Source organism: Prenolepis imparis, unplaced genomic scaffold, assembly GCF_030444845.1.
Source record: "Prenolepis imparis isolate NDT839.2.m4 unplaced genomic scaffold, iyPreImpa1.0 SCAF_5, whole genome shotgun sequence".
NCBI lineage: Eukaryota > Metazoa > Arthropoda > Insecta > Hymenoptera > Formicidae > Prenolepis > Prenolepis imparis.
Genome location: NW_028141163.1, coordinates 5417118 through 5433499, shown reverse-complemented (window position 1 = coordinate 5433499; position 16382 = coordinate 5417118). Strand labels below are relative to the sequence as shown.

The 16382-nt window shown below is 36.9% G+C and overlaps 1 protein-coding gene across 2 annotated transcripts in view; it reads right to left on the bottom strand.

Annotated features, from left to right (window-relative positions):
* Tfap-2 (transcription factor AP-2) overlaps positions 1-16069 on the bottom strand; it is a 133258-nt gene extending 117189 nt beyond the window's left edge. For both annotated transcript variants that reach the window (XM_083038599.1, XM_083038600.1), the window contains exon 1: positions 15280-16069. Coding sequence is in view for 1 of the 2 variants with exons in the window: in XM_083038600.1 (XP_082894726.1) it covers positions 15280-15324 (45 nt within the window). In the remaining variant the exon portion in view is untranslated. The remainder of the gene's footprint in view (positions 1-15279) is intronic.
* Positions 16070-16382: the final 313 nt, after the last annotated feature.

The window sequence follows — 16382 nt, the reverse complement described above, 5'->3', positions numbered from 1 at the left end:
GCTTCCAAGATCCTGCATTCGAACGTTCCGCAAGGCGCGCGATTGGTAACGCATCGTTCGTCGATTATCTCCCGGCGTACCGAATCTGCATAACGTCATGCAGATGCCGCGGAAAATACGTGCGAGCAATATATTGTATATATGTATATATTGCACACAGAACGAAGAGTCCGCCGGTATCAGCGGCGCCCTTCGCGATCGCGCTTCTAGATAACCGAAAGATCTTCGCGATAAGCGAGGGCGCGTCGTAGAAGGGTCCGATTATCCGAGGCTCATTAAGCGCGCGAACGCGCGTGTCCTTTAAGCGGATATAGCCTGGCATTTACGCGGTAAATTGAGATTATTGTGATACACATTAAGAAGAGGCTATAATCGTCGCGACGGCTCATTTTCAGTAGCTCACGGTATGTTAACCGTCGGCGCAGGAAATTGCAAAGCTGCTCACATTTTGTTGCATTCTTCACTTTTCTTGCGTAAATTTCTATTTTTTTTAACTACAAATAAACAAAGTTTCGTCAAAAAATAATGGTGATTCTACGCTTTTACATCGAGATATCCGCTAGTTTTACAAAATTGCTTAATATCGAAAATGATAGAAGTTAAATGAATTAAATAATGTGGGAACGTGAAATTATTTTAACTCGGTTTCTCACCACAATAGAGAAATTTCATTCAAAGCCCTTTTATACAATATTTGATATCGCTAATAAAAACGCACAATATTTAATCAAAATTCGAAATTTAAGAAAAGATTCGAGAAGCGAAAGGAATAGAAAATATTCTGAAATATTCGGCATTGTGTTTCCGAACATGATTCATCGCGCGTTCTTCATCATCATCGCGTTCATCTCGGTAGGCCGGTTGGTAGGTAGTCGCGATTCCGTCATCGGCCGTTTGAAATGTCAGTAATTCAGGAGCAATCGAGAGAGAGATACGGGGAGATCACGATGTGTTTCGCGCGGCCAGGAATCCCAAAAATCCGGCCGCAGACTGTTGCGTAAGCGGAGATCTCTCCCCTCGTCCCTTTCGAAGGGGTTATTAGGCCGAGCGCAGAGCGCATTCTTTCGCGCGTCCGAATAAGACTATAAGGAGGAACCGAAGGAATGAAAAGGAGATGTAAAAGAAGAAGAGGAGGCCTACGTGGACCTATAGAAGAAGGAGTAAAAGAGAGACGGTATAGAAAAAGAGGCGAATCGCGCCGAGATGAGATTCTGCAAGAAAGAAAGGGACAGCGACTACACACGCTCTTTCTCTCATCTGACGGAATCCTATTCCATTCTCCCAAGCGATGATTTGTTTCAATACAAAGTAAATAAATAAATTATTTTAACACACACACACAATTTTTGAGATAAATTAAATTCTGACCGAGACAGAAGTCGGGGAAAAGCTTCCAAAATTTGCACGTGCTTGAGAATTAATTTATCTCTCAATCGAATCAATCTCGCACATAGTCTGGCAAATTTTTTTCATTCTGAAAAAAAAATTAGACTTTCCCGCTTCATCCTCCGTCATCTGTTCCGCATTTCGGCGCGGAAAACGCGCGAGCCCTTGCTGATGTCGCTGCGGGAATGAATAATGGATCCGCGCGCGGCCATGCCGGATACACTCGATTGAATATTCATAATGCATCTCCACGTCATCCGTGCATGAGGATAACGCACACGGGTTTGCGTCTGTGTGTATGTGTGATCGTGTGTGCGCGTGCGCAAGAGAATGTGCCGTTTCGTTGGCCATGCCGCGTGATGCATATGCTCCTTGCCTCTGCTGCACGCGTGGCTCGCTCGCGTGCGTGCTTACACACGCGTGTGTGCCGCAGCCTAACCGAGAGCCGAATCGAGAGAGGCAAACCGCGCATGCCAATGGTCAGCGCCGCGAGTCAGAGGGACGCTTAAATTTAATCAACTATTGGTGCTTTTACGTATTCAACATTCAACGCAATAAGTAGTAACGTTACTCGGGAATTTCTCGCTCTGGCAGACGCACTTTAATAATTTATAAAAATTCTGTACATCTGTTTTTTTTCTCTTTCTTCACGGGAGAACAATTAATTCGAAATGACAAATAATTGGAATTTCGTATTTCGTGATCCTATAATATTTTGAGGAAGGAAATGTGAAGATGCATTATAGATTCTTTAAACGGAGGGAATTTGGCAAAAGGTGGATTTATATAAAATTACTTCATACAAATATTTTGAAGAACTGTCACTTCGTGACACTTGACATTTTCCTCTTCCTTCCGATATATTTTCTCATATACCACTTTATTTTGCAAGTGCGCCATTGAGACAGTGGCTACCGCGCTAGAATATGAAATGAGCCGCGTTAAACTCGCTCGAATAAGCATCGAATATACACGCCGTGTAAACGCGAGCACGCATGCGTACGTACGTGCGTGCGTTGCGTATGTAGACGCGCATTTCCATCCGACTCTCGCTCGAAATTGGACCGCCAGATTGAAACTGTCGCCTACCCTCTTCTAGGGGAAGGAGTGGCGAAATGTTTGGAAGAGAGAGAGGAAGAGGGAGGCAGAGGGAAGAGAGGCGACCAGGGTCTCCTCGATCTGTGCTGCTCTCGCACATCCCTCCAAGTCTCGTTTCATCAGAGAGGACACGAAGACACGAGGGTGCCGCCCCTCGTCATCCATGTTACAGCGCGACCCGACGGTGTGTAATCGTCGAAGCTGCGCGGGCAGGTTTAATCTGGGATACGTTTCAAGTGTGGAGAATTTTTGCGCCAGCTCGGGAATTTAAGCCGACTCTGCTGCGAAAGATGGGATTTTTCAATCTAAGAATCGTATTTCTCTTCTATGCCGTCTCTCGTTTTTTTCCATCCTTTCGGTTATACATATTTTCATCCTCGACTACTGTACGAAAGAGTCAAATCCGACTTCAGCGCGAAAATATTTTTCGAAAATACAAAGTAAAAATATGCTTCGTGTCTTTATCTTATTATTTTTTTCCAATGTTCATGTAAAAATATGTATATAATATTAATGTAACAGCGAATAATTTCACTAGAAGTATTCTTAAAAATTTAACACATCGTGAGACATGTTTCAAAGATATGTTAGAGTTACATGATTGCGTCTCCTTTGAAGATACATCTTGCAATTCCAAAATTACTATAGACTAGCCACGAACTATGCAATGAAGATTGGAATTCATCGATTGAGATGCAAATATCGTTACAGCATAGTCTTGACTATTGACTATGACTATGAAATAGTCAATTGTAACATATAAATTTATTTCACAATACAATGCAGCGAAGAGGTACAATCGCGATATAGAACGATTTAAGTAGCCATAAAACGATTATCCCTAATTTTGAATAATAATGTTGTAACCAAATCTAGAATCTCCCTACAGAATTTACTGCTCTTCATTTAAGGGGAAATATTTATTTTATTTGACATTCATCTTATTTGCATTAAATTTTTCATCAGATAATATTTTCCATCACAAACCGATTATAAATATTACATCGTATTATATTAAATAAAATTAATTAGTTGCTCCTATCAAATAATTTTAAGACATTTCTCTTTAGTGTAAACCTACTATTTATCCTACTGGCACAATTAATATTTAAATACTTCACTCGAAATGTCATAAACAGCTGATGAGCAATGGGGCGCCGCACGCGAGCAACACTAATGAGAGACAGAGTTAACCGAAATATATATCGGGGTCGAATGAAAAATTTTACGCCGGCAATCTTCGGCACTATCATCTTTTATAGATATTGTTCGCGCGCGGGAGAATTGGAGATACAAGGGGAAACCGGTAAGGAACATACAATAACACGTTATGCATCTCGATTCCAGAGTCTCCTTCTCTTTCTCTCTCGAGCGTTAACGATTCCCCGTATCCCAAATTCCGAATGCACCAGCGTTTTTTATGGTCACCAGAGCGATCCCGGGGTATACGACTGCTAACGACGTGCCATTAAATCGAGTTAACGAGGATAGCCGCGCTATTTGCCGAGCTATTTCCTAGCCGCCGCGATCGTTTCGCCTCGGCATCGGTAAACCACAAACGGCGCGGCCTTTCAGAGAAAACAGCAACGTTTCCGTGGACACTTTCGCGACAGGCTGTCTCGGTTCGTTTCGCAATGAGAATGGATTCCTTTTTTTATCAAAGTGCAGCGCGTCTCTTCCTCGCTATTTCGCCAAGATCTATGAAATTCGATGCCGTCATCGATCCTTTCGATCGTTAAGAACACCTTAACAATTCATTCTTGACGATTATCCTTGGGCGAATCAATTAAAGTAAGGAGATCCAAGTATCTTTCTTCGACGGGAATTTGTGTATCGTTGAAAATGAATTAATCAATGCAAAATTCGCACAGACTCTCCACAGCTTGACTTCTTTAATACATTCAACTAAGACTATGTTAGACACTTGTTTAAATTACTTGCAAATCTATATTTCATTTTTAATTCTGTATTTCGTGGAGGAATAATGTGATTTGTGTCAAGATTTTGATTGATAGTAGGTTCCTTGAACGCTTTATAAAATATCTATTCGATTATTTGATGGAATACATGTTATGAAAAGCATCTTTAAGTACTTTCTATAATTTTCTATAAAAGAGTAAGCAATATTGAGATATATAAATGTATAAATTATATAATAAATAAATTATAAATTTCATATATAAATTTCGTGATCGTTATTATAACCGGGATAACTGAATATTATCAGAATGCACCGAATTAATTTAGCGCAATACAAGTTTAGCGCGATAAAGTATACATCGCGTTATCATTAGAATAATCCTTTCATTCGCGCCGACCCGGCGCGATTTATGAAGGTTAAGCGAACATCGCAACGCACAAATCATAGAAAGCTATTCGATTATTTAACGATAATAATAAGCAAGGCACATTTCATCAATGTGCTTTATAGCTCGTTGGTACCATCATACGTCACGAGACGCTGATTTATGAGTCCGATGAAAGGGACGATTACATTCCGCCATTATCCCAAGCTTCATTTAATGCGCGGAACCCTATACCTTTTCTATTACTTATTCATTCGGTACACTACCATCCTCTTATTTCAGGCGCATAATTACAGACGACGGTTATCCGATCGCGACGCTGAGCCAATCTTACTTCTTCCCTTCGTACATTATATTTTCGATCTCGCTAAGAAAGATAAATAAGAGAGCACTTCAAATATTACCATAAAAAGTTTAACACATTTGTTACTGTTGTTCATAAATATTAATATCGTGAAAGTGGATAAGTTGAGCACTAAAAGAGAAAGGCATTGTAAAAAAAAATATAAGTTTAGTTAAGCATTGTAAAAAAAATATACTTTAATAATGCATGAAAAGATTTATAGAAAGACTCTTGGATTTTAAACAATACTAGAAAAAGTATAATATGTGCGAAAAGCTCAATAAATTTTTGTCGTTAATATATTTAGAGAAAAATATGAGTAAAAAATAAAATAAAAGTACCCGTTTTTTTATTATATAGAAATAAATGTATGATAAAATTTTTATAAACACATTTCTCAAATCTCGAACGCTAAATCTCTTTGACACACGATCACGTATTTGAGAATCAATAATTAAAATTGAGAATTAAAATTGAGCTTATTTTATCGAGAGATAATACTTGGTATAATCGCTGAAGAGAAAATAGTCGCGGATCTGGGTTGAATGGAACGCGAATACTCAAGAGATAATCTCCCATAATAATTACGTTGTATCGGCGCGTTACTGCTTTTAATTGCCGTATGATTTACGAAGCCGGTGCATTCATTTCATCCCGCCGCGATTTTCTCTCGCCCGATTATTTCGTCGTGCTTTATTGCGAACGAGACCGGCGACAATTTTGCCGCCGGTATATTGAATATCTCGAATAGGCGACTAGAGTGGTTCAGCTTGTAGGAGCGTAACGCCGTGCCGGTTATACGCCCCGAAGGCGTTTCTAAATCGACCGGCTGAACTACATCGGGTGTTCCCTACTTCTGTCCGATACGGCGTGGACCTAGTTTACTTCTGGCCCCGATTATTACTTCGAGCGCGGAGCGTCCGGGTGATCTTCGCGTCTAGGGTATTGAGTTTATCCTCCTAAAACTTTTGAGACAGGTTGTAATGGTTCGCCAAAGTAATGGCGCAAATTGCTATTGGAACAAAATTATGCGTCAAGAATATAATAATTATTATTCTGCGAATATTTTTATCACACGTAGATACGAAGTTCGGTATAAATATTTTCCTTTTTTTCCCCCCTTTTTTCCGTCTATTGTGTAAGTTCGTGTAACCGGAAATTTGTAAGACGTAAAAATATTATAATTAAAAATTGAAAAATTGTGCTAAACGATTTTTCAATATTTCTGTCAAGAAGAAACAATTTTGCCGAAGAATCTGTACTTGAAATATTTTTAGATAAATCTCGAGCACTATGTGTAAATGGAGAGGCATGTTTACGCGTAAATTTACCACGTGCGGCGCATCGCAAAATCGGAATGCGTGATGGGAGACGTTCGTATATTGGGGGGGGAAAAAAAAAAAATTAGATTTGCAGCGGGTTCGATAATGGCGAACGCGAGGAATGAAGAGAAAAAGAAAAAAAAAATAAAATAAACGCGCAAGATCCGAAATTGGTCTGGGAGAGAACCAACTCCTACCCTAAAGAGCGAACGCGCAACATTCCGATCCATTACAATTACCGAATAATTCCAATGTTGGCCCACATTGAAGGAAAGGAACCCGAAATTAGGTTGATTAGAGGCTACCGTTCGTCAGGATAGCCACTACCGGAATTTAACCAGTTATTATATAGATACGGCCTTTCTCTACGGGAGTGAGAGAGCCCGTATACGGGCGCGTTAAAAGAAAACGTGCTCCACACAAAATTAGATTGCCGAATGCGTTGCATGGGAAGCGCCGCGGCAGGTCAGTAATTATGTCATAGAGAATCAAAGTTTGCACGCTGCTCACGTTATTTCACGGTTTCTTGCACCTCAGTGCGGTATGCAAGCGGTGACTTCCGATTCACTATGCTTTTTATTTAATTCTGCAATCCTGAGACGTGATGTCTCGTCGCGCGTCGTCTATCTTGCCTGAGTCACGCGAGGAAGAAAATAGAAATATAAATATATAGCAAAATTGATAAAATGTTAGAGGACAGATGAATTGACGATGGCAATAATGACGATAATTTTAGCCACGATATCACGCTCTCAAACGAGGCGGACGATGATATTGATCCACTTGTTTACGGAGTAATTAAACCATTTTATTAACGGAGATAAATGGCGCGGACCGAGCCGTTCTGCCAAAATTATCCGCCCTGTTGCTCATACACGATTATTAAAACAAAAATGCTGAGACAACGCGATCGCGTTAACTATATAAAGTAAATGCCGTGCGTGTGATTTATCTGATCGCGTGAACCACGGACCGTGTATGTATATGTGTTTTGTGTGTGTTTGTGGACGAACCCTTTTTCCCTTCCTTTCTAATGCGTGCGCTTTGAAAGATTCATTCTTCTCGCATACGCACTAATGACATCACTTCATTAGCGCTATTGCATTAGTATCAAGAGTAAAATAACAGAGTTTTTATAGATTTTAAAATCGGAAACAAATTGACGATATTATTTATATAAGTAGAATATATAAGTCTCATCAACATTAATTTAATTATTCGAAATTTTCAGACATAGAATGTTTTCTTTATATTTAATCGATGTTAAATACTTGTACTTTGTACATATTAAATGCATTCGACTATAGAAAAACAATTTCTTGTGCTGTGACAGCGAAAATTCGATAAACAATGGACGATCCGTTGCAGAACATGACGAGAGCCATATTTGAAATTAATTTATTGAAAAGCACTTTATCAACGATATTGCAAAAATACGCGAAAAGAAAATCGTAACGAAGGAAGATGCGATAGAGCAGAAAGCTGATGTGCTCGAGATGTACGAGTAACGACTGGTCTTCCCAATTTCGCCAATAATTAATGTCTGACGATATAATTTCATTAAAGACAATAGACTCATGGCGTTTGTTTGAATTATGATGCCTACGGTGATAAATCGCACGATTTAATAGCTACCTCATGCCGGAGCAATTATTGTTGCGCCAAGTTCGCTTGCGCGATGCGTTACTGCCCACGCAAAGTGCTGAATCGAGAACGCGTTCGCACGAATAATACAAGATAATGTAATGTATAATATATATATATATAGAAAATATATATACATACATATGTAGGAAATATAAATAGAAATTAAACTGCCAAAAGATATAAATATAAAAAGCAAATTTTATAGAAAAAAATAAAAAGAGGAGTTCCTCTAATTTAGCTAATTTTAATTGTTTCGCATTTTTTTCTCTCAAATAAGAAATAACTTGACGGATTTTGGGTATAATCAAGTCAAATCGAACACATCTAAATTTACAATAATAAAATTTATAATAAAGTAATATATAAATATTCGTGTTGTATATACATACTTGAGACAATTTTTCCATCTTTAGAAAAATTTTCAGAAAATAAAAAATTTTTTAATTTGAAATTTCAAATAAATAAATTGCATAAACTGGTGAATCATCTGTCGATCATTTTATTCAGACATTGGCTCTTCTCTTGGATTGTGTCAATACACGGAGAGAATTTTCTCTTAGAATTTACCCTGAAAATCATGGTAATCATGCGGGACAATATGGTATGAAAAGAATTTTATGAGAATTTCTCTGATTAATATTTATCATAATAAAAATAATAATATCTATCACAATAAAATATAAAACATGTTTGATTAATTTTACTAAACTGTATGATAAAATTACTCAAACATGTTTTATATTTTAATGTGTAGATATTATTATGTTCATTGTGATAAATATTAATCAGAGAAATTTTCATAAAATTCTTTCCATACCCTATTGTCCCACGATTACCATGATTTTCAGGGTAAAATCTAAGAGAAAATTCTCTCTGTGTACAATAGGTCTCGAATAGAAATATTTATTTTGTTAAGAGTGTGACTTAGAGTCTGCACAATTTTTGGCGCTTGAAGTGCAATCGAATGCGTAGCGTTGCCACGGCAATATCGCGGCCGAAAAAAAATTGTAATGGCTTACCTCTCGACGACGCCTCCGCGCGCGCGCGGAGATTTACATTTTCATTCCCCCCCCCCCCCCGATATCAATTTTTGAAGTTTGTTTTCATACGTGGGAGTAGCGGCGCCGTGTTCCGCCGTGAAATGCCAGATTCGGCGATATCGAATACGTGATATCGAAAAAAATATGCGATACGAGATACCGACGAAGCCCCGCGCTCGTTCGCCAACAGCGGAAGCGTTTGTTTGCGCTGTATCATTCCTCAAAAAACATTACGAAGAAAAATGCGTCAGATGCGAGTAGCTCTGTGAGTGAGATTACAACATATCGCATATACGGTTTGCTATTATTTTAGTATGCGTAAAAATATTGTTCTCGCTGATACACGTCGATATATACATATAATACAGCATCCTGGACGATAATAACTCAAGAACATACTCGATTAATCCAATATCTTCGTCATCAATAACTTTTCCATAGCAAAATACAAAGATTTACAAAAATTATCAACGTTGATTTCGGAATAATCGAAATAATACGAAATAATGCGAGAGTTTATTCGCGCAAAAATTTAAATGTAATATATAGATTGTAAATCTGATGTCTTCCCGATGTAATGTTTCGGCTATGACGCGGTTATGACATTGCTCGCACAAATTCTTTTAATACCGAAATAGGCTTGAAACCGTTTCGTTTCAGAGGTTAACCAGGGTCCCTTCAGTACACGTCTGGCAGTTCTGCCGTCTGAATGGCTAGTTAGCACGAAGATTGGTTTTCTTCGCATTATTCGTCCCTTCGTCGGGCGGCGTTATTGGGATCACCCAAACACACGGCAGTAAAATCAGCTAAGCTGGCGGTTATTTATTGCTCGCGGTGGCACAGGTGAAAGAAACGCGCCTCGCTCACCTTCTCGCCTCATCCTCCGTCTCTCGCCTACTTTTTCTATGCATGTGTCTCTCCTTTTCGTCCTTTTTCTTTTAAAAAAATATGTGACGTGCCGAGATTCCTATACCGTCTCATTCGGCATCACGAACGAAATGTCATTGACGAGGGGATGTATAGATCATTGTAAATATTTTCGCTCTCTTCACCGAGGATATTTTAAGGTATATATAAAAAGTGAATATCGTTAACACTTTTATCATCGAGTAAATTTTTAGTTAAATTTTGTTATCCAAAAAAACTCATGTTTAAACTAATCATAAATATTTTGTGATAAAAAAGAAATAAGTGCAGAAGATGGTGTAACATATTTATATGCGTATTCAAATTTATAATATAAAAAAGTTGGATAATAAAAAAAGAAAAATCCTATATTTTTTTTTGTCGTTTAGAGTGAAAAGATTGATGTGCTAATTCAATGTACAATTCGTTATTGAAGAATGTTTTCAGCGAGAAGAATCATAAATAAATATTATAATAGATACAATAACCGACATACACATTCTCTTTTTCTCTCATACTTTCTCGTTTTTTTTTTGTTGCGCATGAGCGAAAATTATCAACTTTTACGAGCATGTCGTTACGAGATGTTTATATACGTTTTCTTATGATTTCAACTACTGATCGTTCTTTTAGATTGCTGAAATTCTAAAATTGCTGAAAACACATCTATGCTTTCTTCTTCTAATGGCATGACTCTATAATAAAATGTATGACATAAAATCTCGAATGTTATAAATTTTAGACATTGTTTTATTGATTTTATTATATGTAAATTTTAACTCACACACACACGTGTGTGTACAACTTTTTTTATGCATACGTTTGCAAATTATTTTATATAAATATTTTTTATAAATTTTATAAAGATTTATCCTTCCCGTATTTTTATTGTTTAATTAATTCGCTATCACAATAGTAATTTATATTCTATCTCGCAATCAACAAAAATCCATCTGCACTTTATATTTTTTTATAAGCCAAAAAAAAAAGAGAGAGAATAAAAGCGACGATGCATTATATCGATGCATCCGCTCTTATTGCATCCCTATTATCGTGCGTTGTTATACGATTTTCTATTTTGTGTATACGTTGTTACATGATTTACGTCCAGTTTGAATTTCATTTGCATGTTCTCGTTATAATTTGCACGCCTTATAAATTTCCGAGAACAGTCTATCCAGACCGCGCGGACATAGGCTAAAGGAGACGGGCTTAAATAGCGATGACAACACGGTCTATCATCGATCTTATTTCTTACCAGTCTGCCGTTAATACCGTGTTCTGTTAACGAGCGTTACATCATTTTCAATAGTACTTGCTCGCGAGCCGGCTATCGGCCGGCTAATTTATGGCTGTTTAATAACGCGAATCCCCAATCAGGAAATACGAGCGCGATGAGCGTTTCCGTTTTTCACTTTGGCGACGCCCCTCGTCCGGGAATGAATAAGTTAATCTTGATTAGTCCGAGCACGATGATATACCCGCGAGCAGATTGCGAAACGTGTTTTGACGACAAACTGCGCGTTTCATTTAGTTACATACGCGATTCACCCGTTTTAATCTCTCGACGTAGAGATAGATAGATAACTTCAGGACAGCGACTCCTTTACACGATGCGCTTGATGCCGGAGTTGGCGAAATAATCTGCATTCAAAATGTTATCGAATGTTATCTTCCGTTTATTCCAGAACAAATAAATGTCTCGGTAAAATCAATTTTCCCCGTCGCTAAAATCGAATATCGTTAAATACGGTATTATTGTATTTCCATCGATCAAGATAATTGATCTTAAATTCTAAGAATATAGATATCACGTGTGATTGTATGAATCATGTTTGCCAGCAAAATGATCAAACACTAATACATTCAGAGAAAATAATTTAATGAAATCGAACTTAGAGAAAAATCGAATAAAGAGATACCATTGATTATTCTGTAATAATCAAAGAATTCAAAGTGTCTATTACTTAAATGGTGATTAATGATTTAAACTTTTATGATAGAATATAATTTATCATCATAATTTATATTTATTTATTTATTTATTTATTTATTCAATTTGTTTGCACGTGTAATTGTTTTTAAAAGAATTTGCTTAGCTTCTATAAATTAAATAATTAATTAATATTAATCATTTAATGTATAGAAACAAAGAAAATTCTTTTAAAAATAATATTGTGAGAATATTCTTCGCAATACAACGGCGAGTGGCAAAGTCAGCATCGCTGACCATAAAGAAGAATGCTACGTGCAACAAAAATCAGGAGGGCAAAAGACGAGGCGCGGTTGATTGAAACGTCAGCTAAGAGAAATTATGCGCCTGTGATGTACTATAGTTCACGTATAGTCTTTCGAACGCACTATACAAAATTTATATGCACGCATACGATACTTAATTTACAAACTACAGACGCGTCGCGAACTGATTCATTATCATGTGCTTCGTCGCGACATAATTGCACAGAATACATATTTTTCTTACTACTTGTAAACAAAAGAATTTATTTAATAAAGATGAAAGAAGTAAAAATAAAAGAATAATGTATCCTATTAAGAAGCCAAGATAAATTATCAATGTTTACTTCATGGAAATTTATGAGTATAGTTATCAAGAGTTCAACTAATTGACAATCAATCTCTTTCTCTCTCTAATAAACATTTAAATTTCGAGGCATTGTATACTTGTATATTATACTTTGCACCTTTCGTTATTCTTTCCGACGAGAATCACCTGCCGCGTCTCACGTTTTGGCCAGTCCATTTTGGCCAATCTTATCAAAGCACGCACGTGAAACGATGCATACGACGGTGCAACAGTTCTGACTACACCGTCCAAGTAATTGGTGGTCGTAAAACATCGAAGGTGCTAACATATAACAGAAATGTTGCAGACGCATTCACTCATTCGTTCGCAGTCGAACTATAATAATCTAATAAAAACTCAACTTAAAGTTTCCAATTATGAATTGCAACTAGTGTAAAGTACGATGCTAATGTAAATTTTATATTATACTGTATATAATTTAATTATATACATTACATAATATACTAGACGCGTGTATGTGACAACGGATTTTAATGTATTCAATGAAGGATTTTCTCAATAAAAATAGAGAAAAGAAAATTGATTTTATTGATTAAAAAAATATATTCTGTAAAATGTATACTAAATCTAGATCTATTGATTTGATAAATCTAGAATTGGTTTTTTTACAAGAAAGAATTTAATTGATAGCGGCAATTTTCTTCCTCTTTTCTTCTTTTTCGTCGCAAATTTTAAATATTAAATATCTGGATAGCTAGATATTAAAAATTAAATATTTATAATCAGAAATGTTCACTTTTATCTTTTTATGATTATATATATTCCATCGAAGAAATGCAACTTGCAATATAGCAAACTATTTATTTGTTAATATACTTAAAAAAATTTTAAGTGCGCGCTTGTAGATTCGCTTCATGATATCTCATTACGACAGCTAAAGTAAATTTGTTAAATTGCAGCATTTAATGGTTGGTTTGCGGTAATAGCATTACATTTCGCTTTGTCAATATTGAAGCCGTTAGTCGATCGGACTTGTTAATTTGATATCAAACATTTAACTTCAGCTGGGAATACGGGCCTATTTTGCTTCTATATTTACAATAAGATTTAATACATAATCGTATGTGTATATGCATCTGAAAACACTAGTGCAATATAAGATGCAATGCAATAAATATTTTTTACTTTGAATCATTACTTATCGCAAATAAATAACGAGAAGAAAACCATTTTCTTAATACTTGTTCTTTTACTAATTAGGATCCACTAATTTAGCAGACTAATTATATAATATCTCCCTCAATATGCAGTGCACATATTAAAACACAGCAGAAGACATATATATTTTTTTCTGATAGTTTATAACGTATATTCTTCTAATTTATAAACGATTATAATATATGAATATATAAACAAATATAATAAGGATAAAAATTTATATATATATATATTTCTGAAAAATAAAGCATTTATTAAATTTATGTTAATTTTTTAATTAATCCTTTAATTTAAACCCAAATTTTTAGTCCTTTTAAATTCAAAAATATAAGATTGTTATCAAGCAATTTTTAGACTGTTTCTTTTAATAAAAAATGTATAGATATTTGTGAAAACTTAAAGAGAAAGTCACACATTAGTTTTTAATTTTTTTCTATCAAAACACCATTTACGTCCTGCCATCACGCTTAAGAAATGTACTGAAAAACAAATCGTGGTGAAGACGTGTATGTGCGAATATAGAAAAAAAAATATTTTTCCTCATATTACTCAATTTATAATATTTTATATATGTAGGGAATCAGACGCATATGGATGCATTCGCTATTTAGTGTCTATTAACGATCGTACAAAGTGAAAATATAGTAAGAACATCGCGCAACGGCCACGTTGCGGAATAATTCCATTGTGCCAAGATTTTACGAGTCGCTCTTAAAGTCTGTCATTATACGGCATCTGTGGTTGGCGGCGGGTATGTAAGCGCTCGCGTGTGGTACGTTCCAAAGAAATCTTCAATGATTTACCGCTCAATTTTATGAACTTATATTCCATAAGACTGACGTATCTATTTCACTTAAACGCGTCCTCGGGGCGCGTGACGAATTGCGTGTCGTAATGTCGTCATAGCCGTTTATTACTCGCGACCAGGTGTACGTTTCAGATTTAAGATAATGTCAATTGTGTGTGTGGATGGACTTTCTAATTTAACGTTATTTCCAAATATCGACTCATTAAGATTCTTGTGTTAGACGCAATCATTAAAATATGCTTTCAAATGCAAGAAAACGCAGCGTGTAAACAGATCTCCGTTCCTATATTTGACACAAATAATATGTATGAAAAATTAAAAAATTTTTTTAAGTTAAAGTGAAATTAATTATTGCAATAAATTATAAGCTGTATATATATATATGTAAATATTTAATTATCTTACTGCATTAATTTATCACGTTTTTCTGTAATATTTTCTGATATTAGTGAATTGTAAACTTAATTTTTAGATAATCTCTCTCTCTCCAGATTTTATTAGGGTAAAAATCAAGATCCTCTTTCTTTCTCAAAATTAATTATAATGACTTTGTATGTTTCTTTGCATAATATATTATTACAAACTGCATCTTTTATTACACCCAATAAAAAAAATCTAACGACTTATATCTAAGCTAATTATATTTTGAAAAGAGTTTACCATTTGATGCATTCTCGCGGTGTTGTAGTAGTCTAGGTTCGGCATTCGACTGCTTTGTATGTAAAGAACGTTTACGATAATTCAAACCGATCCACTATCGATCGATCGACCGTCCATCGGTCCGCAAGAACGCGATATGATCTATATATCCGCTCGAATCTCCTACGCTCGCTCGTCCATTGCCCGAGGCGCGAAAACTGTCCGCCGCAAAAGCACTCGATGACACCCACTGTACATGCACTACTCTCAGAATCCAGCAGATACTAAGCACCGGTGTGTAAAATGCGAATCATTCGCAGTATCAATCCCGATTGTCCGGATGCTCTCACCGACGAGCCAGCGGCATCCTGGACCGGCTCGGCGTACACCGAAGATATCCGTCGTCACGTGTGCTCTCGCGTTGGGATGCGACGGGCCCGCCAAAAAACAGGGCAGAGTACGTGGGATGGAGCCCGATCACTATGCACAGATTTCGTAACTCGGCGGCGAATCTCGATTCGCGATCTTCATATAAATTCACGGTTTCGACGGACTATTCCGAGTGCTCTAAACACCTCCTGGGTTTGGCGATTGGCAAAGGACGAGAGGGAGATGAAGTAATGAGAGAGTAGGTGCGTAAAGAGAAGAAGAGAGACAGAGAGAAGGTAAAGAATAAAGAGAGAAAGAGAGCAAAAGGTATAGGATGGGTAAGTCCGAGATATATCGAGTTACTGGCACCGTGGATATTGTTTTCCGATATCTCGACCTTTGTATAGGTATTCGCCTTAAACCGTCGTACGCGCAGGAGGACTCGAGGGTTACTGCGCCCGCGGGGCCTTAGCTACCAGATAGACGCACCAGCGGAACGATCGGGGTAGGAACTGGGACGGGCCTCAAGGCCCGGATTATTTCCCGCTTGGGCCCGTATTGGTTGCCCAGTACGAGCTCAGGCCCAATAGAACCTCGTCTTTCACCACAGTATGCGAAGAGATGGGACGCCCAGACCGGTCCGGATTGGCTCGCGCACCGCAACAACTCGCGCGGGCAAGCTCTCGCGGATAAACCTCCGGATAATGTCGTGGAGATTTTATTTCTCGAATAAAGAATAGGTCTCTATCTCGCGA